The sequence below is a fragment of the Hemibagrus wyckioides genome, linkage group LG03 (assembly GCF_019097595.1).
Source record: "Hemibagrus wyckioides isolate EC202008001 linkage group LG03, SWU_Hwy_1.0, whole genome shotgun sequence".
Taxonomy (NCBI): domain Eukaryota; kingdom Metazoa; phylum Chordata; class Actinopteri; order Siluriformes; family Bagridae; genus Hemibagrus; species Hemibagrus wyckioides.
In genome coordinates, this window is record NC_080712.1 from 12122827 (window position 1) to 12149511 (window position 26685).

At 41.0% G+C, this 26685-nt stretch overlaps 2 protein-coding genes across 11 annotated transcripts in view; both read right to left on the bottom strand.

Annotated features, from left to right (window-relative positions):
* bmpr1aa (bone morphogenetic protein receptor, type IAa) overlaps nucleotides 1-15639 on the bottom strand; it is a 35311-nt gene extending 19672 nt beyond the window's left edge. The window contains exons 1-2 of the mRNA XM_058386836.1: nucleotides 15321-15639; nucleotides 1911-2017 (exon numbers count right to left, since the gene is read on the bottom strand). The gene's annotated coding sequence lies outside the window, so the exon portion shown is untranslated. The remainder of the gene's footprint in view (nucleotides 1-1910; nucleotides 2018-15320) is intronic.
* A 1125-nt stretch (nucleotides 15640-16764) lies between these two features.
* The window catches only part of ldb3a (LIM domain binding 3a), a 54802-nt gene continuing 44881 nt past the window's right edge, over nucleotides 16765-26685 (bottom strand). For 8 of the 10 annotated variants that reach the window (XM_058386322.1, XM_058386328.1, XM_058386324.1 and 5 more), the window contains 8 exons: nucleotides 24659-24715; nucleotides 23912-24099; nucleotides 22635-22685; nucleotides 21485-21917; nucleotides 21215-21395; nucleotides 20988-21108; nucleotides 19705-19820; nucleotides 16765-19622 (listed from right to left, as the gene is read on the bottom strand). In XM_058386322.1, the coding sequence (XP_058242305.1) occupies nucleotides 19533-19622; nucleotides 19705-19820; nucleotides 20988-21108; nucleotides 21215-21395; nucleotides 21485-21917; nucleotides 22635-22685; nucleotides 23912-24099; nucleotides 24659-24715 (1237 nt within the window). In that variant the 3' untranslated portion in view covers nucleotides 16765-19532. The remainder of the gene's footprint in view (nucleotides 19623-19704; nucleotides 19821-20987; nucleotides 21109-21214; nucleotides 21396-21484; nucleotides 21918-22634; nucleotides 22686-23911; nucleotides 24100-24658; nucleotides 24716-26685) is intronic. The other 2 variants (XM_058386330.1, XM_058386326.1) reach the window with 1 other exon arrangement.

Genomic DNA, 26685 nt, shown 5'->3' on the forward strand with positions numbered 1-26685 from the left:
TCCGCTGCCATTGTCCGTTTGCCTGCTTTGCTCCTCATCCTGTGATTGGATTAGCATTAGAATACCGAGATGTGCCCCCTGACCGGCCCTCACTCCATCATCACCCACTTTTCTTTCTTTGGCTTCTCCAAGCCAGCGCAATTAATCACCATAATGCTCCCTCCTGAAGAATTAATCAAAACGACATGCTTAGATAATGAACAAAGGTTACTTTTGAAAGATCTCGGATGCAGTATGAGCGCTCAGTCGGCTCAGTTTAAGAGGGGAAATGGGTTTAAACTGAAGGCAACCGAGGACCCAAATTGTACCCAAGTGCATTTTCACACTTGGCTTGAATACTTAGTTCAAACCCAAAAAACTGATTATAGTCTTGTATGAGGGAATTTGACATTACTTCCTTGGGTTTATTGTGTAACTCCATGGTAATTCTTTGCACACGGGTTCACAAAATGGTAGTTAACTTGTTTGTTGTTTTTATTTATTTATTTTTGTTAGCAAAACTCAGGTGCTGAAGAACAAAACTTTTGGAACTGGGGCATGCCATCATGTACCTGCAAAAGAGAACCCCTTCGCATAAAAGAAGATTTTAGCCATGGAGGCCAGCATGAGACTCGTGTTCTTTTAAACAAAAATAAGGCACTTTGTCTCCTCCATTGACCATAACATTTCCCACGCCACCATGAAACCTTAAACAGGAAGCAATTGACAAGTTTAACCAATGAGGTTACAGGGCATGCAGTGCTGAGCAGGGAAAGCGTCCAATCCTGATCCCCGTATCGCCATTTTCAAGAGGATTGGGGATCAGTTCTCTGGATCACTCCCAGGCTTGAAAACAACTTTCACACCTCACCAAACACACTGAACTCTCGCGCCAAGCGGCACTGAGCCGGGGGGGGGGGTGCAAGTTTGAAACTGACCCAAGAGATTACTGATGACATTCTCCAGCACAGAACCATCAAGTACCACCTCAAGAAAAAACTGCAGCTGAAAACACACCTAGACACACACACACACACACACAGCCAGCCGGTCAGACACACACAGCTTTTCTCCAGACACTGTGATGATCCTGGTTCAGGAAACCAGAGACGCTTTTTAAGAATCTGTCTGCATTTCCACTGATTTAATAAGCAGGTGTGGGAGTAGACACGAGAATACTGCTAGTGATTTTTCATTTTAAAATACTGCGATAAACGCTTCAATCATCCAGGAGACATGATGAGAATTTCCACCTTTTCAGGTTTAATGAGAGGAGGTGTAATATTATTTTCAGCTGTGTGGTGTCGGACTGCATCAATCACAATACTCGATACTGGATGGTAGATTATTAGGTCATTCTGAATGAATGCACAGTAAAGAAGACGGTACGTCTTAATATAATCTTTTCCCCGTCGTCTAATGTGCCCATGGCCGATATTTTTTCTGTTCACGCTTATAGTGTTGATCAAGAGAATGCTAAAGAGTGGCAATCCAGACAGAAACAACCCCCCACCCCACCATAGGTAACCATTCTCTCAATATCACCACCATTAAAGTGTTAGATTTGAGTAAAGACCTTCACCGTTTTTCCCTTCTCATGCCTGATAACCGACAAAAGCAGTTTTGAGGCCATGTTTGGGCTCATCCATAATAAATACTGTCAACAGATGTTAAATATATGCTTGCATAATGCTAGCCAAATATATATTAATACAAAAAACTTCTTCATTGACTTCAGCCTATGTGAAAATAGATGATTCGGGGCTAAACCCATTCTTATATTGTTTGACTTGGTACTAGAATGCAAAAATATTATTAAGAGGTGAACAGGCCTCTGTTTAAAGGGCTTTTAGTCCAAAATTTTAACATAAAATAAAGAAAATAACACAAATTTACTATATTTTTCCCCTTCAATGCAGAAATCAACGTACCCTAATAATGTATCCATCTTTCACATCCATGTTGGTGAAGCACATTGTGAACGTTGTTGAGATCACTCGGGTCCACAGAGCAGAACATCCAAGGGGCATTCAATTTCCTAAAAAGAACAGAAAAAAAACAGGGTAAAGTCAATGACGCACAGACAGTTACACTCAGTCCATACGTAAATGTCTGGCACAGGTTGCCAGATCTGCCAAAAACAGTCCGATGTCACAAAACCAGACGAATACCAAAAACAAGTGTTTATATTTAGCTACTGGATGGCATTTCTTAATTAAACCCGTTGGGAGCTCAGATCGCTCGATAAAAGCCTTACTCATACTGTCATCTTGCTGTGTGGCATTTTGTGCAGCTTTTGCTTAGCTAGTCATGTTTTGATGTGTATTCAACAATCACATAAGCTACACTGGAATAAAACATTAGAGCAATGTGCAAGCTGTGAGTCCAAACATTTCAAAATAAAAAAAAAATCTCTTCCTCACAAATGCTTGAGCAGGGCACACGTTTAAGATTAAACATTATTTAAACATGGTATAAAGTCTAGTGTTAAATAGTAAACATATAATAAGAGTGTGTTTATGCCGCGTACATTACGTGCTTTTTGGGTTTCAAAGTTCAGGTCTGGAGATTGATTTTGACCGAGTGGATTCTGACCAGTTGTACGCTTGACGGCTTTAATACAGTGTAATGGAAAGTTTAATAGAAACGTGTGATCAAGGGTGTTTACTCAATAATAATCCTGGTTTCAATAATGGGTTTCTGTGTATGTGACCTTGTGCAAGCGGCACCTCTTTGAGATAACTCCCGGAGCACAACGTCTTGCTCGGCTTTGGCAAAAACAGAGTCAGCAAAACTGGAAACATCTGGTGCCAACCAAACTCTGTGAATGTTATCAGCAATAACTGAAAGTAGGAGTCGTCTCATCTGGTACGGAACCAGAGTTATCTCTTCAGTGGCGCAGCCTTGAAAACTTCAGGAAAAAAATGGTGTTTCTGAAGAAACCGTTGAGCTCAATAAAACATTTTTCTTTGTTTGACTCCGCTCTCTGTGACCAAGTGATTTTATATTCAGGGAGCAAAATTTCTATCACAACAGCAAATAAAATAACACACAAGAATGTATAGGTTTTGTTTTTAACAATGGCTGAAAACACTGCCAAACCTTGCAAAATGAGTACCGCATAAAAAGGTGTTAAGTTCACACTATAAATGTAACAAGCACAATCGACTGCTTTCACGTGCGTATTTAGGTTCATAATACCATATGATTTATACATGTGCTTGCTGCTTGAGCCATCATGTAATCAATATAAAAAACAGCTTCAGACTGAAATGTACTGAAAATGCATTCCTCACAGGCAGCTATGCATATTTCAGCCAGAGAGAGGGGGGGGAAAAAAAAAAAAAAATCTAATCTAGCGTTCTAGTCCAAACGTGCAGGAGGCATGAGCTGAGACTGGCACATATCATAAACATGACGCTGAAGGTGTGTTTAGTTCTCAGATGCAGGAATTATAGTTGTTGGAACTTGCCAAAACTGTGCATTCCTTCCATCTGTGGCTGGTGCGGTTCTTTAGACATGTCTGAAAGATTGGACAATTAGCAAAAACAGATCTGATGGTGCAAGATTACCAGACTGGCCAAATGCTAGTGGGGGAGATACCACACACACACTCACACACACACTCACTCTCACACACACTCACTCTCACACACACACACACTCACTCACACACACTCACACACTCACTCACACACACTCACAAAAACACACACACAAACACTCTCTCACACACAAACACTCTCTCACACACAAACACTCTCTCACACACAAACACTCTCTCACACACAAACACTCTCTCACACACAAACACTCTCTCACACACAAACACTCTCTCACACAAACTCACACACACAAACACTCTCTCACACACAAACACTCTCTCACACACAAACACTCTCTCACACACAAACACTCTCACACACACAAACACTCTCACACACACAAACACTCTCACACACACAAACACTCTCTCACACACAAACACTCTCTCACACACAAACACACACGATCAAGGTACTGTTATAAAGACAACATGGAACACTTAATTGCTGTTGTCAATCAACTAATCGGTAATGAACTAATAATTCTAATTAATATATCATTTATAATTGAGATGATTTCTTTTATAAGATGTTGGGCATGATCTCGGCTCAGCATAATGACATCTAGGGTCATGCGGTAGCAAAAAAAAAAGTGGCATAGAAGTGGAAAAAAAAATCCAAATACCATCTTTAGCTAGTGTAACATGATGCTTTGCACTACAGGAATAAACATGTATTACTGACACAGTCCTGTCCATCTAAATACCTGCCTGGGTTGATGAATCACCACTGAGACCCACTGATGCGATGGCTTGCCAAGTCGGACGATTTACACGTCTGTGTGAAAGTGCTTTAAGACGGACAAAATGTGCTGCGTTCCCTTCTCGCCTAGTTTGTTACATGTATATGAACCTTGTTGTTTATGATGTCTGCCCTTGGTGCAGAATGATAACGCATGTTTCTCTGATGCATCTTTGAGGCCCTTTTTCATGCTGCCAAACAGATAAAGAGGTGGATGTTTTCGCTTGCAAAAAAAAACCAAAAAAAATGAACAGGGGCTTAAATTAAGAAAAATACCACAATACCCTGCTTGTCCTCCCGTACCACAAACTACCTCCATCACCAAAGTTCCACCAATCTTCCCGTCATCTTGAGTAAAGACTTATCTAGTCAGCGAGGTATCCTAGCTAAGCCGGGTGAGAGCGATGTGACTGTTGGTGTGCTCTGTGTGTGTACGTTTCTTTTCACACGGACACACTCATTTGCTACATATTTCTGGTGTGTGTGATCCTATAATCTCCTCCTGTTGAGTTTTATGTCTCAAATGTTTCATCAGGCTCCTGCATTGACATTTTCAGACCTCCTCAGATGCCAGTATGGAAATGGTATCATGCTAGTTTGTGGAAATACATGTAAACTAGTATCACTGCCTGATATGAATGACAAATGGATGTGGTAGCTTAGTGGTTAAAGGTGTTGGATTACTGATCGGAAAGGTTGTGAGTTCAAATCCCAGGTCCATGAAGCTGCCACTGCTGGGCCCCTGAGAAAGGCCCTTAATACTCAACTGTATGAAATGAGGGTAAATCGTAAGCCGGTCTGGATAAGCGTGTTTTGTTTTCCTATTTCATAATTCTGTTGATCTCTAAAAACAAAGCAACAACTGTAAAAAAAAAAAAAAAAAAAGTCTAGATAAATCTAGCTAGTTTGCTAATCTCGAGTTAGTAATATTAGTAAGACATATTATAATTAACTGGTTAAAGATCATTAACTAACTAGTGTCACACGATGCATCTTATATAATGATAGGTTTGCTTTCGCGTCACAAAATATTACCTGTTGGTGGATTCGATAATGCCACGATTATTTGTAATGCAAGAAGCAAGCTAGCGTTAGATAGATATTGGGCGTCCATAAAACGCAGGTATCGCCGCAGACCTATACTGAACTGCTGCAGGTTATTTGTATTGTAGGACAATACTGCTGTATCTCATACATATGGGTACCGTTTGCAGTCTGCTTTGCGTTGAATGATATCATAAATTATGAAATATGGCCAGATCGTTGTCATGTTCTGTTGCATAACAACACACGTATGTTTACGTCATACAGCATCACATGGAGCATTTTTACTGAGGAACAATACAGGACATTCAGAGCAATACTCAACACCAGTAATGGTACTGATGCATCCTCAGTTCGGGCTCATGTACACCAACACCCTGCCAGGATCGCATTAGTTAAAAAGCCACTTAAAAGCTCTTCCATAAGATGATCACATTGGCTTTCCTTAAAAACAAACAAAAAAATCAATTCAATTATGCAAGGACTCCACAATCAGGGAGGCATCCCTAAATAATAAAATAAGTGCGCCGACTTCTTACAAGAGACAAACATCTCTTTGGACTGCTCCAGGTTCCAGCTTGTCTTTGCATTCGATATATCTGGTGCCGCTCTAAATAATTTACTCTGATAGCTGAGAGTATTTAAAGCAGGATCAATACCATTAAAGGACAGCTGGAGGCTTTGTCAATACGCAGTGCCCGAGGAGAGCTCGCACTCTGATGGACACTGGACAGAAAGTGAACAAGACGACAAACAAGATCACTCTCGCATCCCTCTCTACCTTCACCACAAAACCGTCCTAAATCTGTGCTCGTGTAATAATGGGTTAGGCTCGCGGCTCACGCTGCGCAGGAGGCTCCCGAGCTGGGGTGGATGTTAGATGTGAGGAAGGGAGCGAATGCTTTCGGCTGCTGCTCAGCCATCCTGTCTCCAGCGTTAGTCAGAGCCGAGGGGGCCGTCTTTAAAAGGTGCGGGGTCTAAACAACATGGGCAGCCATGAGAAACCCGATCTTGCTGTCTCCACCACCACCTTCCTGCCCTGTGCCACCATGCTGCAGGCTCCCAAAGCAACCTAATCCTTTGTGCTGCGCAGATTGAAATACACTCCTCTAGAGCTCCAGGGCAGCTCAATCAGGCAGGAAAATGACTGACATCCTAACAGAAGAAGGAAAGCTGGGAAGCAAGTGGTGTTGGTTTTTGCAGGTGCTCGGTGCTTGCGAAATACTTTTTTTTTGTGTGTGTTTGCTTCAGTACTTGTTGATGAGGAGAATACACTTTGGCAGTGTCGGGTTTTTGCGTGTACAGGCAGAATGAGTAACAGCGAGTGATGACAATTGTGCAGGTGGGAAAAACAAAAGGGATTCGTGTTTTTACGCCCAGCTCAGATCGGGCTGAATAGCAAGAGAGATAAATGGGCCTCCTTTATCAAACTGGATGAGAACATATTTGTTATTAAAGCATTGGGAGGAATATTTACACATGAAGTCTAGGTGAAAAGCATACTTGTTTAAATCAAGCCTTTTGTGAAGATTTTTTTCTTAGGTGAAAGAGCATGGGCATAGAGTGTTTTGGTGAACTTTGGATGTTGTCGTCCCCTCACTCTCATGTGTTCACTCAGGTTTGTTGACGGTAGAATGGCTGGCTGTTTTACGTCTCAGGGCGCCCTCACGGCTGGGATATCTCCTGGCTCTCACTTTTAGTTATGTTGTCAGAGTCCCCGCTTGTCCTCTGCACACAATCTGCAATATCCTTAACCATTACATGACAATAAGCATACAGAATAATCTGTATTTCTCTCTCGGTCCAGCTACACATGATCCTGATCCCTTCTGATGAGTGAAACTGCTAACAGTGTTACATATTACCTGTTCAGCTGCAGGCTCTCCTTTAGTTTCACCTTTGTAAATGTGTAGCAAGCTGTGTTGTTGTGCCAGTGTTACATGTTTTGCATATAGCAGTGCTGTAAAGACTTCCTGCTTCCAGCGTTTGTCAGAAGACTCATTTAATACAAGACTCTCACTCTGTTTATCTTACATTTGCATGCAGGCACGCACTATGTGTACATGGACAGAGTGACAGACAGATGGACATACACAGACACACACACAGGCACTTACACAGGCACAGAGACACACGCGCACACACACAAAGACAGACAGACAGACACACAAACACAGACAAACATACACAGAGGCAGACAGACAGACACACTCGTACACACAGACAGACACGCATACACGCAGACGTACACGCAGACAGGAACACGCATACAGAGACACGCGGACATGCATACACGCAGACAGACACGCGTACACGCAGACAGAGACATGCGTACACGCAGACACGCATACACACAGACAGAGACACGCATACACACAGTCAGAGACACGCATACACAGACAGAGACACGCATACACGCAGTCAGAGACACGCATACACGCAGACAGACACGCGTACACGCAGACAGAGACACGCGTACACGCAGACACGCATACACACAGACAGAGACACGCATACACACAGACACAGACACGCATACACACAGACACAGACACGCATACACACAGACACAGACACGCATACACACAGACACAGACACGCATACACACAGACACAGACACGCATACACACAGACACGCATCACACAGACACGCATCACACAGACACGCATACACACAGACACAGACACGCATACACACAGACACAGACACGCATACACACAGACACGCATACACACAGACACAGACACGCATACACACAGACACAGACACGCATACACACAGACACAGACACGCATACACACAGACACAGACACGCATACACACAGTCACAGACACGCATACACACAGTCACAGACACGCATACACACAGTCACAGACACGCATACACACAGACACGCATACACACAGACACGCATACACACAGACACGCATACACACAGACACGCATACACACAGACACAGACACGCATACACACAGACACAGACACGCATACACACAGACACAGACACAGACACGCATACACACAGACACAGACACGCATACACACAGACACAGACACGCATACACACAGACACAGACACGCATACACACAGACACAGACACGCATACACACAGACACAGACACGCATACACACAGACACGCATCACACAGACACGCATCACACAGACACGCATCACACAGACACGCATCACACAGACACGCATCACACAGACACGCATCACACAGACACGCATACACACAGACACGCATACACGCAGACACGCATACACACAGACACGCATACACGCAGACACGCATACACGCAGACACGCATACACGCAGACACGCATACACACAGACACGCATACACACAGACACGCATACACACAGACACAGACACGCATACACACAGACACAGACACGCATACACACAGACACAGACACGCATACACACAGACACAGACACGCATACACACAGACACAGACACGCATACACACAGACAGACACGCATACACACAGACAGACACGCATACACACAGACAGACACGCATACACACAGACACAGACACGCATACACACAGACACAGACACGCATACACAGACACAGACACGCATACACACAGACACAGACACGCATACACACAGACACAGACACGCATACACACAGACACAGACACGCATACACACAGACACAGACACGCATACACACAGACACAGACACGCATACACACAGACAGACACGCATACACACAGACACAGACACGCATACACACAGACACAGACACGCATACACACAGACACAGACACGCATACACACAGACACAGACACGCATACACACAGACACAGACACGCATACACACAGACACAGACACGCATACACACAGACACAGACACGCATACACACAGACACAGACACGCATACACACAGACACAGACACGCATACACACAGACACAGACACGCATACACACAGACACAGACACGCATACACACAGACAGACACGCATACACACAGACACGCATACACACAGACAGACACGCATACACACAGACACAGACACGCATACACACAGACACAGACACGCATACACACAGACACAGACACGCATACACACAGACACAGACACGCATACACACAGACACAGACACGCATACACACAGACAGGCACACAGAGAGACACACACAGACAAGCGCGTACACACAGACAGACACGCGTACACACAGACAGACACGCATACACACAGACAGAGACACGCATACACACAGACAGAGACAGGCACACAGAGAGACACACACACAGACAAGTGCGTACACACACACACACAATTACACACAGAGACAGACTCAGACACACAAAATAGGACATGTGCACTGCTTTTCAATGTTTCTATTAGTTGGAACCAGCACAGCATCCTTTCCAACTCAAACCAGATCTAGGATTGTAAATGCAGCCAAATCAGAGCCTGTTTCATCTTTCACACAAAGTATTTATGTTAAGGTTTGTAAGAAGCATCCCAGTACCATCTGAATGCAGACAGAGAAGTAGAGAAGATATTGATATGTTACTTATATGTGTGTGTGTTTACACAAACACAGGTTTAATATTTATAAGTAACAAATGACTGCAAAGACTAACTGAGCATGAGTGTGAACTGGTGCTGTTAGTAAAAATAAACATGTACAGTGGGCTGAAATGCTCTGTCTTCAGGGCCATGATATAAAAGTCAGTAGCACAGGTCTGTACAGAGGAATATAGAAAAAGTAGTTGAAAGATGTGTCAGTAACAGAAAATATATAAATGAACCGTCTACAAAAGCAGGAGGATCGAATAAAACATGCTTTATCAGATTTCTTAAACACAAAATAATTCCACTTGGCAGTTAAGCACCATTAGCTTGCAGACATTCCAGGCATGTCTCCATTACAGAGCTCAGGAATTGCGTGCTGGAGAACTATTTTCTCCCAGAGACCCGCGTGCTGTCTGTTGCGTCGTCTGCTTCAGATGCTGTGCTGAATGGTAACATACCTGACTAATTCGGTTGTTATTGAGTCACTTAAGGTTCTCCACCTCACATGGCATGCATTTGGTGAATATGCGAGATGCCTCAGAATCGAGGCACCGGTCGCGTCGGTCCGCTTGAGGCGGCTGAGACAGGAGGTGAACGGTTACGATTTAACAAGCGTCTCGGGTTTGACGTGTTCCCTGTACTTGACTGTAACTTTCACGAAAGCAGCTCAATAGAGTCATCACTCGCACTTAATGTTTGACACGCAACATTCCTCCCGTCCCTCCTGTCCCTGCATGAACTTTCCAAGAGAACAGACTTGTTTTTAGCGTGTACACTTTCATATAAAGAAATAGTCATTATTAATTAGATCACACGCGGCACAAGAACATTTATGTAATCTACTGGATATCATTTGGCTTTTAAAAATTTTTTTATTCACCAAGGAAGTCACTAAGGCAAAGCATTTCGACATGACACGAATAAAAGACAAGATCTAAAAGATCTAAGCCTATTTTATTTCATTTTGGAGAAAATCTATATAAAAAAAACACACAATTAGAGTTAATTTATGTCTTGAAAGGACTGACAGAGATACAAAGTGATTTAATCAACTCCATTCCTTCATCAGGTTGGCTGTTAAGTCAACACACAGTACACAACCAAACTGATGCTTTTTCTGACTAAACAAAGCCCATCAATTAGCCAGGGTTTGTAAATGAATTCAGTACTAACAAGATAAAAGGTGGAAACAGTTCTGCTTGTTCACGTTGATTTTGTGCCATAGGAATCACTGCTTGTGCTGGTTTTTAGAAATAAAACTGCGGGCCGATAAATAAAAACAGCACAAGTGTCGCGACAAACATCATCGGTGAGGTTATGTAATTGATGTTACACATAAAGCATACATTTACAGCACACAGGAGATTACCCAGAGTGACTTATGCAGCACTTTGTAGTCCATCGAAATAACATCCTCATGCTAGTACTAATAGGCCAAGGGGGAAGAAAACCAGCGAGGAGTTAACATGAACACACAGGTCTGGGCTGATCTTTTACAATGTGTACTCTTTTTAGTCTGGTTTTTGACCCTGAATCAGAGCGAAAATTATACTTTGCAATCTGGTTTTGTCACAGAGGGATGTGTAAGAAAAACAATGTGCCTGATACGTGGATATTGAACAGCAGTCCACTGTGCTACAAGGTTCCCTGATGGAGCTGGTCCGTTTTTCGATTTCTAGTCAATCATCACGGTCAGCTACAGGAAGTCGACATTACTTATAGTGTCCGAATTGTCATTTACTTTGTGCTAATTTCTTGTTTATAGAACTGCTTATAAAACCAATATTCTACTCACAGTGATACTGAATATCAGCATGGCTATGACTCAGCTGCAGCATTATTCAGTATGACCGCACTCTGGCTCGTGCGATATCGCTTCATTATACTGTACACAGATCACCTTTTTATCCTGTGATGAAACACCAAAGTGCAAAACCATATGTTGAAGCAACATGTGAGCCTCTCTCCACCCTCAACCGAGGGAATATGTACTGGATGTTTCCCAGTAACACTTCCGGAGAATCAGTGCCAGGCCACACTGAAACTGCTCTGGTGACCAGAACAAGACACTGTGTTGGCTTTTCCTTTAATTTGTCAGCCGTCTGTATGCGAGCAGAAATAACATCTGGAAAGCCATGACTACGCTTCAGAAGGGATTTTGCAATAGCATGTGGATGCAACTAGTGATAGCGGAGGGAAGTTTTGACTGTGATCGAATAATGATAGTGACTGCGCGAGTTTTAAGGGAGGAAACATGGAGTACATTTAAACGGCTATAAAGCACACAGTTTGCACCACATACTGAATAGAAAGCACATAACTCATTAAGCCATGCTTGATTTCAGAAACAACAGTAGCCCATTAATTCGTGCTTGTGCATCTCTAGTGAGAATGTCCGCTATGAAGAACGCAGATATAGCCTGCGTTTCAGCATTTCACGTGGCCTGCTCTCACCTCTACTTTCTTTTGTTCATTTTTTCCAGGGCTAATGCTGTTTTTCCCCAAATGCAGACTTGCGAGAGAAGCTGTGGAATGTACAGCTGTTTGGCACATGTATACAGCCAAGCGTCTAACTTTCGCTTTTGTAAAGGATTCGGACCCGCTGCATGGTATTAGGCCTCATCTGGTTTTTGACCCTGTACCAGCTCATGCTTTAGGCATGGAACAGTAGGTGAAGAAGCAGATACACACAGCTCCCTCCCCCAGTCTCAACAAATTAAAACCAGCTTTTAGACTGCAAGCGGGAAAGGCTGAACCTCAAAGCATTAACGCTGCCTATCTAAGTCCTGTGGGACACACACACTTTTCTGACTAAAATGGAATGAGCTTTAATGCAGTGTGTGACACACCTAAATGGCACATCACTGAGTAATCAAAGCACACCTGTGACCAGCTCTTATTTGAAATGAGTCAGAAATGGACAAACGACATAATTCAGAGTTTCCTCATCTCGGTTCAGACTGTGAGCTGGCCAGCTTGACCGGACAGGGAAAATTAATTTAACTAATCAAATCTACAGCAAGAGTGGGGAACAGATCACTCGCACAGGCGTATATAAATCTGATATCACATATTTGTTGTCTATTTTCATTTGATGGGTAGCTATGTTGAGACCATGATGCTCTTCATGTTGGTGGGAGTACCACAATGCTCTAACTACAGCACATAAACCTGAATCCCACCTCCTGTTGCACAACACACATCAGACGAGGCAGGATGAGTTTTACTTTGTGTGTTTATCAGCTTGCACAGATAGCAGACCATCTTCTCAGACTCAGGAGCATGTAGAAACTATCAAACCCCAAAAAAAAGTTGTCAACTCCAACTCCCCGGCTAACACAACACGTGTGTCACCTTCTGAACAAAACAAACAAACAGATTTAGTCAGACTTTTTCTACGAGACGCAGAGAAGTACAAAGACAAGCTTTTATTTTGAGGCTGCAAACATGATAATGTGCTGCATTACGAACGCATTCATTTGCATTAATCTGTACGAATGCATTTAAGCAGCCATGTAGCACAGAGTACATTAGATTCCCAGGCAACAAAAACACAGAACTGGACAGCACACAGGAGTGTCCAGTTGTCTAGTGGGTTTGCTAATGAAATAGAAGCCTTGATTTGTCACATATACATTACATGTCCCAGTTTGTTAGGATGTTGAAGTCAGAGCACAGCACCAGCCAGGATACTGCACCCCTGGAGCGGGAAGAGGTAAAGGGCCTTACTGGGGCTTGAACCCACAACCATCTGATCAGTAACCCAGAGCATCTACCATTGAGCCATCACTAAACTATAAATGTATCATTCCTCCTGTTTAAACCGCCATCGTATAAATTTACAAATCACCTTATGGGCAACGTGAAGATATACAATACCATACTGTTAAAATTAGGCTTTACAGTTCCACCTTCATGTATCACTAATAACAAAAAACAAGCTGAAAAAAAAGTTTCTATCGCCCTTTCTGAATGTGATATTTGTTACTTTAATTTTTCTCCCCATTATTAAAAAAAAAAGCCTTAAACCTTTACCATCCTCTGAACAGCCGACCAGGCATAACATTATGACCACCTGCCTAATATTGTGTTGTCCCCCCCCTTTTGCTGTCAAAACGGCCCTGACCCGTCAAGGCATGGACTCCACTAGACCCCTGAAAGTGTGCTGTGATATCTGGCACCGAGATGTTAGCAGCAGATCCTTGAAGTCCTGTAAGTTGCAGGAAGGATACGTTCGATAGATACTGACCACTGCAGAACGGGAATACACCACACAAGAGCTGCAGTTCTGGAGATGCTCTGATCCGTTTATCGTGCTTCCAACAACTCTGTGGACAAAACTTGCTTCCTAATATATCCCACCCACTAACAGGTGCCATGCTGAGGAGATAATCAGTGTTATTCACTTCACCCATCACTGTTCATAATGTTATGCCTGATCGGTGTATAGTGTTTATTAGTAATATTCAACCTTAGATTTCAGCCCTAACACAGAGGCAGTGCAATAACAGCATTATTAAAACTTTAAAAAATTATAGTTTGAACATATTACGTTGGATTTGTCCTTTTTTTTTGTACAATTACAGGTTAATTTTTCCTCTCACACAAACAAATGAGGATAAAAACTTCAGCAGCAGAATAATAAGTACAATACTGTGAACTATACACCTGCACAGGTAGCATAGAAATGAGCAGGAAAATGACATATAAAAATATACAAAGCACGTTATAACTAATTAGTTTGGTTTAAAAAATATATAGTAATTAAAGAGTGGTTTATATATCTGGGTGTTTAAAAAACGGAAAGGTAATATGTCGCTGCTATTCATTCAGATATATAAACATTACACGACGCCGCAATTGGGTCCACTTTCTCGTTATGTAGTTAGCTAACTAAGTTGCTAGCTGGTTTTTAAAAAACGTAATATTAATACAACCCGTAATATTCAATCAAACGGAATATTTAAAGCGTAACAAAAGTATGTGTTTAAGACGATATTGAGAAAAGTCCACCGTAACACGTCAGCTAGCTAAGACTTGAACGAAGTTTATTTACGTTAGCGCTAGGAGCTAGCACGCTACAGAACAAAAACGTTTACATGCAAGACCACGTAGCTAGCTTAGCTACCAGAGCAGGTCTCAAACCATATGCTCGGGGAAAGTTTGTTAGATGTATAATACCCTCCAAAAAATACATATATATATTTATATTAAAAGTAAATGATTTAAAAAAAAACAAACGCTGTTAATGAAAAGTACAAGGAGATAACTAGCTAGTTCCGGCGACAGGTAAAGATGACTCGCTGGAGGCAAACGGGGAAATGAAAGCAAACTTTCGCAGAAATACCACGAAGGATTTAGAAACATTAGACTAAATCTGTTTATTTCTGTTGCTTACCTATTTTTTTCTTTCAATCTGTTGTTCTTTCCAGACTTTTTTTTGGTGTGATCGTAGCCTCTGTTCAACCTCCAAACAATCCGAGGCGCCTGGCTGTGGGTAACTTGTCCAGCAGTTCAGCGGTCAGTCGGGAGCGAATCGATCGGAAATCTAGGCAATCTTATCATAAAGTCCTGGTTCTATCACTGCTGAGAAAACCAACCGTGCACGCCGACTGACCTCAGTAGCTGCCCACGACTCGTACAAAACTCTCGATCAAAACCCCGTTGAACTAACGTTCAACTATTTCACCACCGCGCCGTGTATCGGAGACACAGGAGAGACAAATGAGTCTCATCTACCTCAGTGTGAAGCCGTGACTCGGCAGCGCCTCCCTGCGGACAGACCTGGAACAGCTTCAGAAATGTTGGTCACCTTAAAAACATCTGGCCACTTTAATTCATCTATCCATCCATCTGTCAACTCATTCATTCATTCATTCATCTATCTATACTATTTTGCCAAAGGTTTTGGGACACCCCTCCACATCATTGGATTCAGGTGTTGTATTTCAGGGGTTGGACTCGGCCCCTTAGTTCCAGTGAAAGGAGCTCTTAATGCTTCAGCATACCGAGACATTTTGGACAATTTCATCCTCCAAACTTTGTGAGAACAGTTTGGGGATGACCCCTTCCTGTTCCAACATGACTGGGCACCAGCGCACAAAGCAAGGTCCATAAAGACATGGATGAGAGAGTTTGGTGTGGAGGAACTTCACAGAGTCCTGACCTCAACCCGATAGAAGACCTGCAAGCCTTTGGGCAATATAGTCTGTCTGTCTGTCTGTCTGTCTGTCTGTCTGTCTGTCTGTCTGTCTGTCTATCTATCTATCTATCTATCTATCTATCTATCTATCTATCTATCTATCTATCTATCTATCTATCTATCTATCTATCTATCTATCTATCTATCTATCTATCTATCTATCTATCTATCTATCTATCTATCTATCTATCTATCTATCTATCTATCTATCCCTATTTCTTGTTATGCCTAATTTGTATGAATTCAGAGACCCCTTCAGTACAGATTTATAAACATCATCTAGCTATCCAAATATTAAGCATGTTATTTAAACTTGTACAGTATTTTTTTCTAGAATTATAGAATTTTTATTACTAGAATCCCCCCCCCCACACACACAGAAAACATTAAGCTCAAGTTGACGTTAATTACAGGCCCACATGTTGTTTAATTATTATTAAATTGTGGTAACCTGTTAATCTGTCTGATAACACGGATTTAAAGAAATCTTCTTAAACAAAATAAAAACCCATACTTTTCCAGTGTATAAAAAACTCCCTATATGTGAGTCAGCTCTCCACTTTTCCCCAAAAGAAGTGTCTCAGAGCCAAACAAATGCGACTAGATTTTCCATAAAGCAAACCACAATCAGATGTCAGTATATTGCAAAATAATATGTTTATTATAATAATTACACACAGGAAGGAGTCATAATCACCTTGGACATTTCTGCCAGCCAAAACAACACGAATAATATTAGGCAAGCACATGGTAAACCAAGGCCTTAAAAATGAGCTAATGGCAATACATTCATGGAGGCTAACACATAACTTACTGTGCCTTTTCCCCTCCAGTTATTAGAGCTCATTAATCATGTTAATATACAGGAGGTCTGTAAAGCTAGCACCTGCACCGAACAGTTACACTGAACAGAAATCTTCCTGCTCTGTGGTGCTGTTTGGGACAGAGTTATGACTGATCAGAACAGTGATTGCTCTGTGCATTGTGGCATGAGAATGATCATACAGCCTACAAAATGAATACAGGAACTCATAACCATACAAAGAGATTCCATACATTCTAAAACAACCTATCATTTATCTGAATTCATTATAGAATAAAAATAAAACTGGACAGGTTACTTATGTGAACCTGACTGGTGCAAAAATAACAAAAAAATAATCCTCTGCTTAGATAACGTTAGTGTTATTAAAAACACAAAGGACGGTGTGGCATGGTTCATCCTACACTTCTGTTAGATTTAATATAATTAAAAACCATCAGCACCATGTACTGATGTAATCGTTCATTTATTCATCTTCATTAACTAATCGTCATCTTGATTAGGATGTGTTGTGGCTCCAGGGTCTGTCCAGGTTACAATGGGTGCACGAGGCTGGATAATTCACAGTGGATGTGAAGCTAGTCCATTGCCAAGCACCATTCACGCCCTCACTCACACCGAGAGGCAATTTAGAATAGCTGATTCTGCATGATGTTGAAAAAGAGAACCCAGAGAAAACCAAGCATGAGCAATTCCATGCAGATCGTAACCTGAGCTCAGGATCGATCCCAGGACCCTGAAGCTGTAAGGGGGGAATGCTACCTGCTACAACACAGCACCGCCTTATGCAGATATATTCTGTTTCAAAAACTGTCAGCGTGCTGGAATGCAGGCTGTAGCAATGAGACAGGGAATGAAAGGCTTGGAAAATGATTATAATTTAATCCACAGACATATATTAAAATGATCTGTGTTCAGCACCTGATGTTGGCACAAAACAAAATGTCTGCAGTAGTCAAATGACTTGAAAACTGGATCTATGTTACGCAAGTTCACTAAGTATCGAGATACATAAACACCTATTCCCATTTTTAAACCATTTAGGATAACAATGATTTTGAAAATTGAGCAATCTGTTACAATCCACAATGCTAAACCAGATATGTGACAATTATTAGTTCAATAAAATACCATAAATAAATATAGAGGAAATGTACACAATATAATTATACTGCTAGATGATTTCTGTCATTTTCCCCACGGTTTCAAACGCTCTCTACATATATAGCTACATAACATTTCACAGTCCTTTACTTCACACCAGTTACGATGAGGGAACTGTGCTAAGTCGATCACTTGCCTTAAACCATTTGAGTACACACTCAAATTGCACAACAATTTCTTTTACAAGCTCACCTAAATTTGTATCATTTATAGACTTTCTGGTAAAATTCATAGCTAAATAATACACACAGGATAAATAACAGGAGTGAAACCCAACCAAGTAAACTCCAGAAACTGTGTAACACTATTCTGTGTTACCGTTTTATTCATTTTTTTTCCTGTTTATTTATCTTCAGTAAGCACTTTGTCGTGGTGTGAGATGTGAGGGAGGAATACAGCCTGAATGAGCCTCCAGTCCGTTGCAGGGCACCGTACACACCGTACAGAGCACCAGAGAGTGCAACAGAGGAAACCAGAGACCCCAGAGGAAACCCACATAACCACGAGAAGAACACGCAGAACTCTTTCAGTTCAATAATTTTTTAACTGGAACTAGAGCATACAATCCATGTGTTGCCTGTTACACAGAAATAAATCAGGTGTCAAATCAATTCAGCAATAAAACAACAACATAGCAGCCGACGGTCTCAGCCACGTGACCTCACGACACCACAATATTATCTCTTAGCTCTCATATAAAACTCATTAAATAAAATGAGTGAAAAATTATATTAAATTATCATCTAGGGGTTTAAGGCACAGGTACGCTGATTACACCCGATTCAGGCGTTACCAGATGTGATCAAGACATCAATAATGACAAGACCTGGATAAAGAAATTGCTTAAAATACATATTTCACACCCAACAACTTTATTTAAGTTAAAACGCATGATTATACTTCATACCAAGTGTTGCTAACTAAAATAAAAATACTAACCTCTCTACAGGTGTGTTGTTGCATTCATTTACCAATGGAAAATCGACACAATCCACAATGCTAACACAATAAATGTGAAATATCAAATTCTAGTTAAATAAAAAGCTCAATCAAAAAAAAAAAGAAAGAGAACCCGAATAAAATGAGCACGTTGCGAATGCAACATGCAGGAGCAGAAAATCAATTCAAGTTCAACTGAAATAGCCCCCCCCCCACACATTGTACACTTAGAGCTCTGTATGTTCACTTCATTAGCAAACTGCATTAAGATGATCTATTTATCTATTCCCAGTGTACACACTCAATTCAGCACTTCTGTATTCAATGAAAACATAACATTGCATCAACTCATCTTTATATTAGTATTAGTATTAAATATATAATATATAGGTTGGGCTTGTTTGATTTGTAGGATCCGTATTCAAATTGCTTTCGGATCCTTCACTAAGGCAAAGGCGGCGATCGCTGTACTCCTGCTGAATCTACACGTTGATGGCATGAGCGTGTTTCTTGCATAAAGGTTTGTCCTTCTTAGAATAGAACGGCTGGCCTTCCAGATTTATATGGCAAACCTGAGGAAGATAAGCGATTTGAGCATTCTATACGAACACAAAAGAAGGAAGATATTCACAAATATTTCCAAGTTGTTCTTACCGTACACACAAAGCAGGTGTCATGCCATGTGTGGCCAAGAGCCTCAATAAACTTATCCCCAGCCTCCACTGGGAAATCGCAGCCATGACACTTAGTGCTGAAGAGCGCAATATAATCTGAGAGGGGAAAAAAAAGGAGGTGAAAATACAGCACTTAAAACCTACACTCAAGGGAAGCTGAGGGTTGAGCATGTGTTATGGAGGTAATGGAACATTTATCGGAAATAATCAAATCTTGAAACATTTTTAAACGCTGAATCTGAAGATGGGAAGAATTTGTTGTTAGGAACGACCTACACACTACACATTAAAACCAAATGAGCCTCCATCTGACCACAAGTGAATGCCACAAAGCCAGAGCAAAAGTGCAAGTTAACAGAATTATGACTCCAGCGCTGGTCAAGATTGAGTTTAAATGATTCTAATATTATTTCTATAAATCACAGATCATTCCCAGGGACTTGTATGCTCCATGTAATCTAAAACTAATTAAAAAAAAAAAAAAAAAGATAAAAATATTAATTTAATTTAAATTTTTAAAAAAGAAAATATTTTTATATAATATAATTTAATAATTTTAATATTCTATTGATATTCTTTAATAATATAAAATTATATTACATTTTAATATTAAATATAATTTTAATTCCTATTAATAAATTTTAAATAATTTATTTATTTTTTATATATACAGGTTTTTATTTCAAATATTAAATATTTAATCAGCAACATGTCCTTATTATTATTATTATTTTTGAAGAGCCACTAGTGTCAGTGTCACTTTACATTTTCTGCCATTGAAAAGTCTTCAGAATGGAGGATGTCGTGCATTTGTACCGTCACTGATTATTTTCCTATAAGAGCACCCTCTATGTACGGAAGTCTGCCTCATCCTAAAATCTGTATTATTATTATTATTATTATTATTATTATTATTATTATTATTATTATTATTATATAATTAAAAAGTATGGTGATCACACAAATTCCTACAAGTACAGATGATAGAGGTTAGGTTGAAAATGAGTGAGTATTTCTTTCAGATGAGTATTTCTTTATGATGAGATGTGCTGTGTGTTCATTTACCAGTGAAAATTTGCCAATCTACAACACAATCAATGTGAAATCAAATTCTAGCAACTAAACATAAGGGCTGGTCTAATTGTGAGCACATACAAGTCACAAAGGAGCAAAAGAAGGAATAACACAATCCTACAAAAGGAACACCTGATTGTTTACTACTAGGAAATGTTATATAGAGCAAGTCTTCCATTCTCATACTACCTTTCTCACAGTAAGGTTCTCCATCCTCCATATGAAAGAGGCTGTTTCCAAACGGTTTCCCACACGCAGCACACACGAAGCAGGTAGTGTGCCAGGTCTGCCGCAGAGCATGCATCACTTCCTGTTTAGGACACAGTGGGCAGAGTGACTTCCTACACATGTACCGTGTTTAGAACTATGTGGGTGATTAAGTGTATCATTTTTTGTGTGGAGGTGCTAGAACTCACTCCCATGATCTTAGTGTTGCAGCGGGCACAGGTAGGGGCGAAGAATTCTCTGTAGCAGTTCTCACAGTAAACATTATTCTGCTCCTCCACAAAGCTGACGTCAGCCAGAGATGTGTGGCAGTAATGGCAGTTAAACTCCTCCGGGTGCCACGAGCGGCCCAGCGCCACAAGGAAGGGCCCCCTAAAGAGGCGCAGTGAGAAGTTTAAAAATGATCAATAAATTTAACTGAAAACACATAGTTCCATGCGTGTATGTTTATTATTTCACACCTGATGATGTTGTTGCAGAACCCACACATCGGTGTCCTGTTGCTGGCAGCAAAGCGCTCCGCTCTTTGTGCCACCCCACGAGCCACAGGTGGGAAAGGGGTGGGCATAACAGGTGCTGGGGCAGGGCTGGGGGCAGCAGGGGCAGAAGCAGGGTTGGGGATGAAGGCAGGAGGCGGTGGGGCCGCAGTGGGAAGAGGCTGCACTTTGATGCTGGTGGTGGTGGTCTTGCTAGGGTCAAACTTCTGGGCAAAAGTGTCATCCATGACCCATGGGGGTCTGTTGGAGGATTGGGCAGGGCCGGGGGCATGAGCAGGAGGGGCAGGAGCTGGAAAATTATGTTGGGCAGGAGGAGGAATATAAACTGGGGCAGGAGGAGGAGCATGAACTGGGGCAGGAGGAGGGGCCAGAGCAGGAGCAGGGACGTGAACAGGGGCTACCCGAGAAAAAAAGAGGAACAATGAGAACATTCAAAATTATCCTAAATTTTATGAAAAAAAATTTTTTTTAGTGATTAATGTTTCTGTTTCTGTGCAGGCAGTAATGCTGTATGCAGTATAATTTGGTTGGGGGGATATTTTCCAACTATTTCACCTACAGTGACATGGGTGGCGTAGCGAAACAGAGATTCCAATTTGATCAAAACTGCTTTACTATTAAAGCCTATTTGAGACTGTGTCAGCATTAGAACTGTCTCTTGGAGCACACCTGAGGGACTGTCTTCTAGCACCCTCCTTTGGGACTCTTATTGCCCTCTCATCAAAACCTCTATTGGGACCCTCCTCTGAGAGCTCTTTCCTCTGGTTAGAGCCCTCTTTTGGGACCCTATTCTTAAAGCCCTCTTTTGGAACTGTCTCACAGAGCCCTTATTTGGACACTCCTCATAGAGCCCAATATTGGGACTGTCTTTTAGAGCCCCTTTTAGGGACCCTCATCTTAATGCCCTCTTTTGGCACGGTCTCTTAGAGCTGTATATTGTCTTTTAAGGCACACTTTTATTAGCTTTCTCAACATTATACATAAAAAACAGTTCTTGCTCACTAGGATATGGCAGTTTAAAAAAGTCACAGTTAGGGACAGTGCTCAGTAAGCCATGTAAAATGCTCAGGGTGTTGTGTAGCTGTGTAGCAGGCTACTTCGATAAAGTGCTTACCTTCTCTGAAATGGACACCACGCTGTGTCTTTTCCACCTGATACTCACACGCTGTAATCAGAGGATATAACAACATAAATGTAGTTTCTATTAACACTCAAAGAACAGAACTGCAGTTCGTTGAGAAATGCAAGATACAAGGTTAAAACAAAGTCATTTGCAATAAAAAATGCTGTAACTTGCTGGATTTAGTGGATATGTAATGTTAGGTACTACTCAGTGCTTTTGGGTTCTCTTTTGTTGTTAAGCCTACAGTATAGATGGGCAAAGTTTCTGCAATGTGTGTTTTTTTTTATCTGCTGTGTCTGTTACAAAGTGTGTGTGTATGTGCATGTGTTCATTACAGCAAACAAATGGCATTGGTAATGACAGTACTATGTGCTGTGAACTGATGTAAAGCAAACTAGTAAATGATAGCTATGAAATTATTAGCCATGTTCTTTAATCATTTAACATCTCTTAAGTGACTGCTGGCATTTGAGTTTTTATTAAACCCTTGCCCACCCGGTGTCCAATTTCTGGCCTCACCACCGCACATTAATATAAATAGGCTACCTTATCCAACCTCTAAATAAATAAAATGAAATATGTCCTGAAATATTGCATCTGGAAAAAATAAGAACAAACAACCCAGTTGTGGCCAATCAGACTGAATGGAAGAAAATTAACATAATTAACAGAGTTAAATATTATGGAATGGCTAACAAAACTTGTTAAGCTCGTATCTTCATAGAGGTCTATATAAAATGTTGTCCCAGAGCATTACATATGACAGAATGTCCAGAAATGTGCAAGAGAACACAGAAAACATAAGCTCTGTTATATGGTTTCTATCACTAAAATATTGATATGAATCATTTTACACACAAAAAAATCCTGATAGTCCTGAATTTCTCCTGATTTTACAAACTGGCCATTGTAAAATGTCACTAAAGCATTTAGACAAAAAAAAAAATCTGATTTACAGGCAAGTACTATTACATCATAAAGTAAAAGAGCCTATCAGGTTACAATACGCAAATGAGGGCCCTGAAGCACAAATTTGCATATTCATAGAACCTTGATTTATTGATGGGGAAAACAATTTGTAAGCATGTCTTTGTGCCTATTATTGTTGATATCAAGCAAATTATTTTTTACGTAGAAAAATATTTCTGTTTTCATTTTAGTTCACTTCAAACTAGTTTTGGGTGACATTAATAGATCCTCTGGTGTGTTTTTATGTTTCTCAGAAAAGACTTGATACAAGTGTGTTGGACTGGGTGTGCTGTAGTTACCGGGAGCAGTGGGATAAGCTGTAGGTACAATGGTGGCGGTGCTGACTTTAGTCGAAGGTGGACCTACAGGGATGTGGATGGAGCTCTGCTGCATGGGCGGGGCATGTTGAGGGGGTGGAGCTTGAATGTGAACAGGCTGTTGAATGTGTGGAGCTTGATGCATAGGGGGCTGCTGTGCATACTGGCCGCTAAAAAAATGTAAAAAAATAAAAAAATAAGAAGATAATACATGGACTGGTCTCACTTCTGTTTGGATTACAGCTAATACCAACTAATATTGCATTCAACTCGAAAGAAAATAAATTAGTACAAAAATGGTTGATCAACTTGAGGGGGTCCAGGTATCACATGACCTTACCTGAGATTTTCTGTTCATCTGTTTTAAGGTAAAAATTAGTATTGAGTTTTTAAACAGCCGAAACCCACATAGAGAGACAGAGAACCTGTTGTCAAAGAGCCTGGTGTCAGTGTTTAAAATAAATAAATAAATTAATTAAAAAAAGAGACGCCATCATCACAGTGAGATACAGTCAGCACAGGTTTTTCACACTTACATACTGGTCAGAAAGGGTTAAAACACAAACGGTTAAAGAAACATCCTTAAAGCATAAGTATCGTCCTTAGAGTCAGCAGGCTAGGAACAGAGAGGGAGGGAGGGAAGAGCAGGTTTGTTATTTACTCTGACACTGTTATGGAGGGAGAGAAAGAAAGTGGCGGGGCTGGAGAAAAGTAGTGCTGCACCAGTACCTGATGCCGGGGGTTTGGTATTGTGATCTGTAACTGGATGAGGACTGCATGGTGAAGCTACAATGCAAGACAGTGAAAGAAAGTGATAGTGCATGTGTGTGAGAAAGAGGCAACATCCAAAATACTGAGATTTCCAGAAAAAGCCATGTACACCCATAGCTGTATACATTCGACGTTAACTGTATACATTACTTCAAATTCCAGTAAGCAAACAATTCCACGGTAACTCATTTCCTGATCTTTTTTTTGTTGTTGTAGTTTAACTTTATATCCAGCATTTTATGTAGTTGTACTGCACTGTATATCAGACCAGATCAGTTCCGTTTCATAAACCATAATTTGCTCCTTTACATGCACATACAGGCAGATGTTTCCTACATCTGGCTCTGCTTGGCCTGACGGAGGCAGAAACAGATGTCTGAAGGTCACTGCACTATGTTACAGTATAAGTGAACATGGCAAAAAAAAAAAAACAGGATTTTATTTTTTAAATGCATTTCATCTATGGAAAACATGCACTCACACACTCACTCACTCACTCAGCATGAACTAAACAAACATATACTGATGTGTCCATGTACACAAGTTTGTCAAGCCAAACAGGAAAAAGCTCTCCATAGCTGGCTTGCCGACTGACTCTCAATCCTAACCATTACAAAAACTGTGGTTACTATACGATCTATGTCATAAAATGTAATATACAGTATGTAATGTAACATTATAACACAAATACCACAGTAAATCCATGATAATGTCATGGTTAAGAGTATGACAGCAACAGTAAAGCTGTATGTAGGAGCTAAACTACCATAATAACCCACAACAGCACAATGCTTTAATATAGACTCACCAGCCAGTTTAATAGCAACATCTGTACACTTACTCATTCAGGATAATATCAGCTGGATCATGTGAATCATGTGGAAGCAGCAGCACAATACAATAAAATCATGCAAATACAGATCAAGAGCTTCAGTTCACACAGTTGCTGAGCTCCGGGGATTTTCCCACACAACATTCTCTCGAATTTACCCAGAATGGTGTTCAGTTCTGTTGGTTGAAAACTGAATTGGTTCGAGCTGACAGGAAAGCTATGGTAACTTAAATAATAATATTTATCACACATACATTACAGCACAGTGAAATTCTTTCTTCACATATCCCAGCTTTGGAGGTTGGGGTCAGAGCACAGAGTCAGCCATGATGCAGCACCCCTAGAGGAGAGAGGGTTACGGGCATTGCTCAGGGGCCCAACAGTGGCAGCTTGGCAGCACTGGGGCTTGAACCCATGATCTTCCATCATCAACCAGAGCCATAAATACTTAAGCCATCTCTTACAAACATGCTGTGCAGAAAAGCATCTCAAAACACTCAGCATTTCAAATCTAAAGGTGGATCGTCTACAACAGCAGAACAAACATCTGGTTTTACTCCTATTAACCAAGAAGATTTGAAAAACATCGCCTTATTCTGATCATAAACTATCCAGCTGTGATTGGCTGATGTGATTGGACAATTGAGCAGATGTACAGGTGTTCCTGTTAAAGTAGCCAGTGAGTATATTATACACTCTTCCACAATATGTTAATAGTGGTGTAATAGTCCAGAGTTTCGTAGCTGCTAAAATGTTTCATAGGAAACTCTGGTCAAAATTTTGAAACAAGGCAACAAAATGGCTCATTATGAAAAAAAAAACAACAACAAAAAAAAAAACCCATATTTTTATAATCATCCATTGGATCTTCAGTAACGTTGTTGTCTTGGTCAGGATCCAGTGGCTGTCCCAGGAAAACTGTGTGGGAATTCATGGCATGCCAGTGGTAATTTATAGTCACCAATTTACCTACTGATATGTTTTTGTAGGAAACTGGAGAACCCAGAGGAAACACACACGAGCATGGGGAGAACATGCAAAACCCAGCATACACAGTAACCCAAGCTCAGGGTCAAACTGGGGACCCTGGAGCGTTGAGGTGGCAACACTACCATCTGCACCGCCTCTATGCCATTTTTAGATGCCTTAGCTT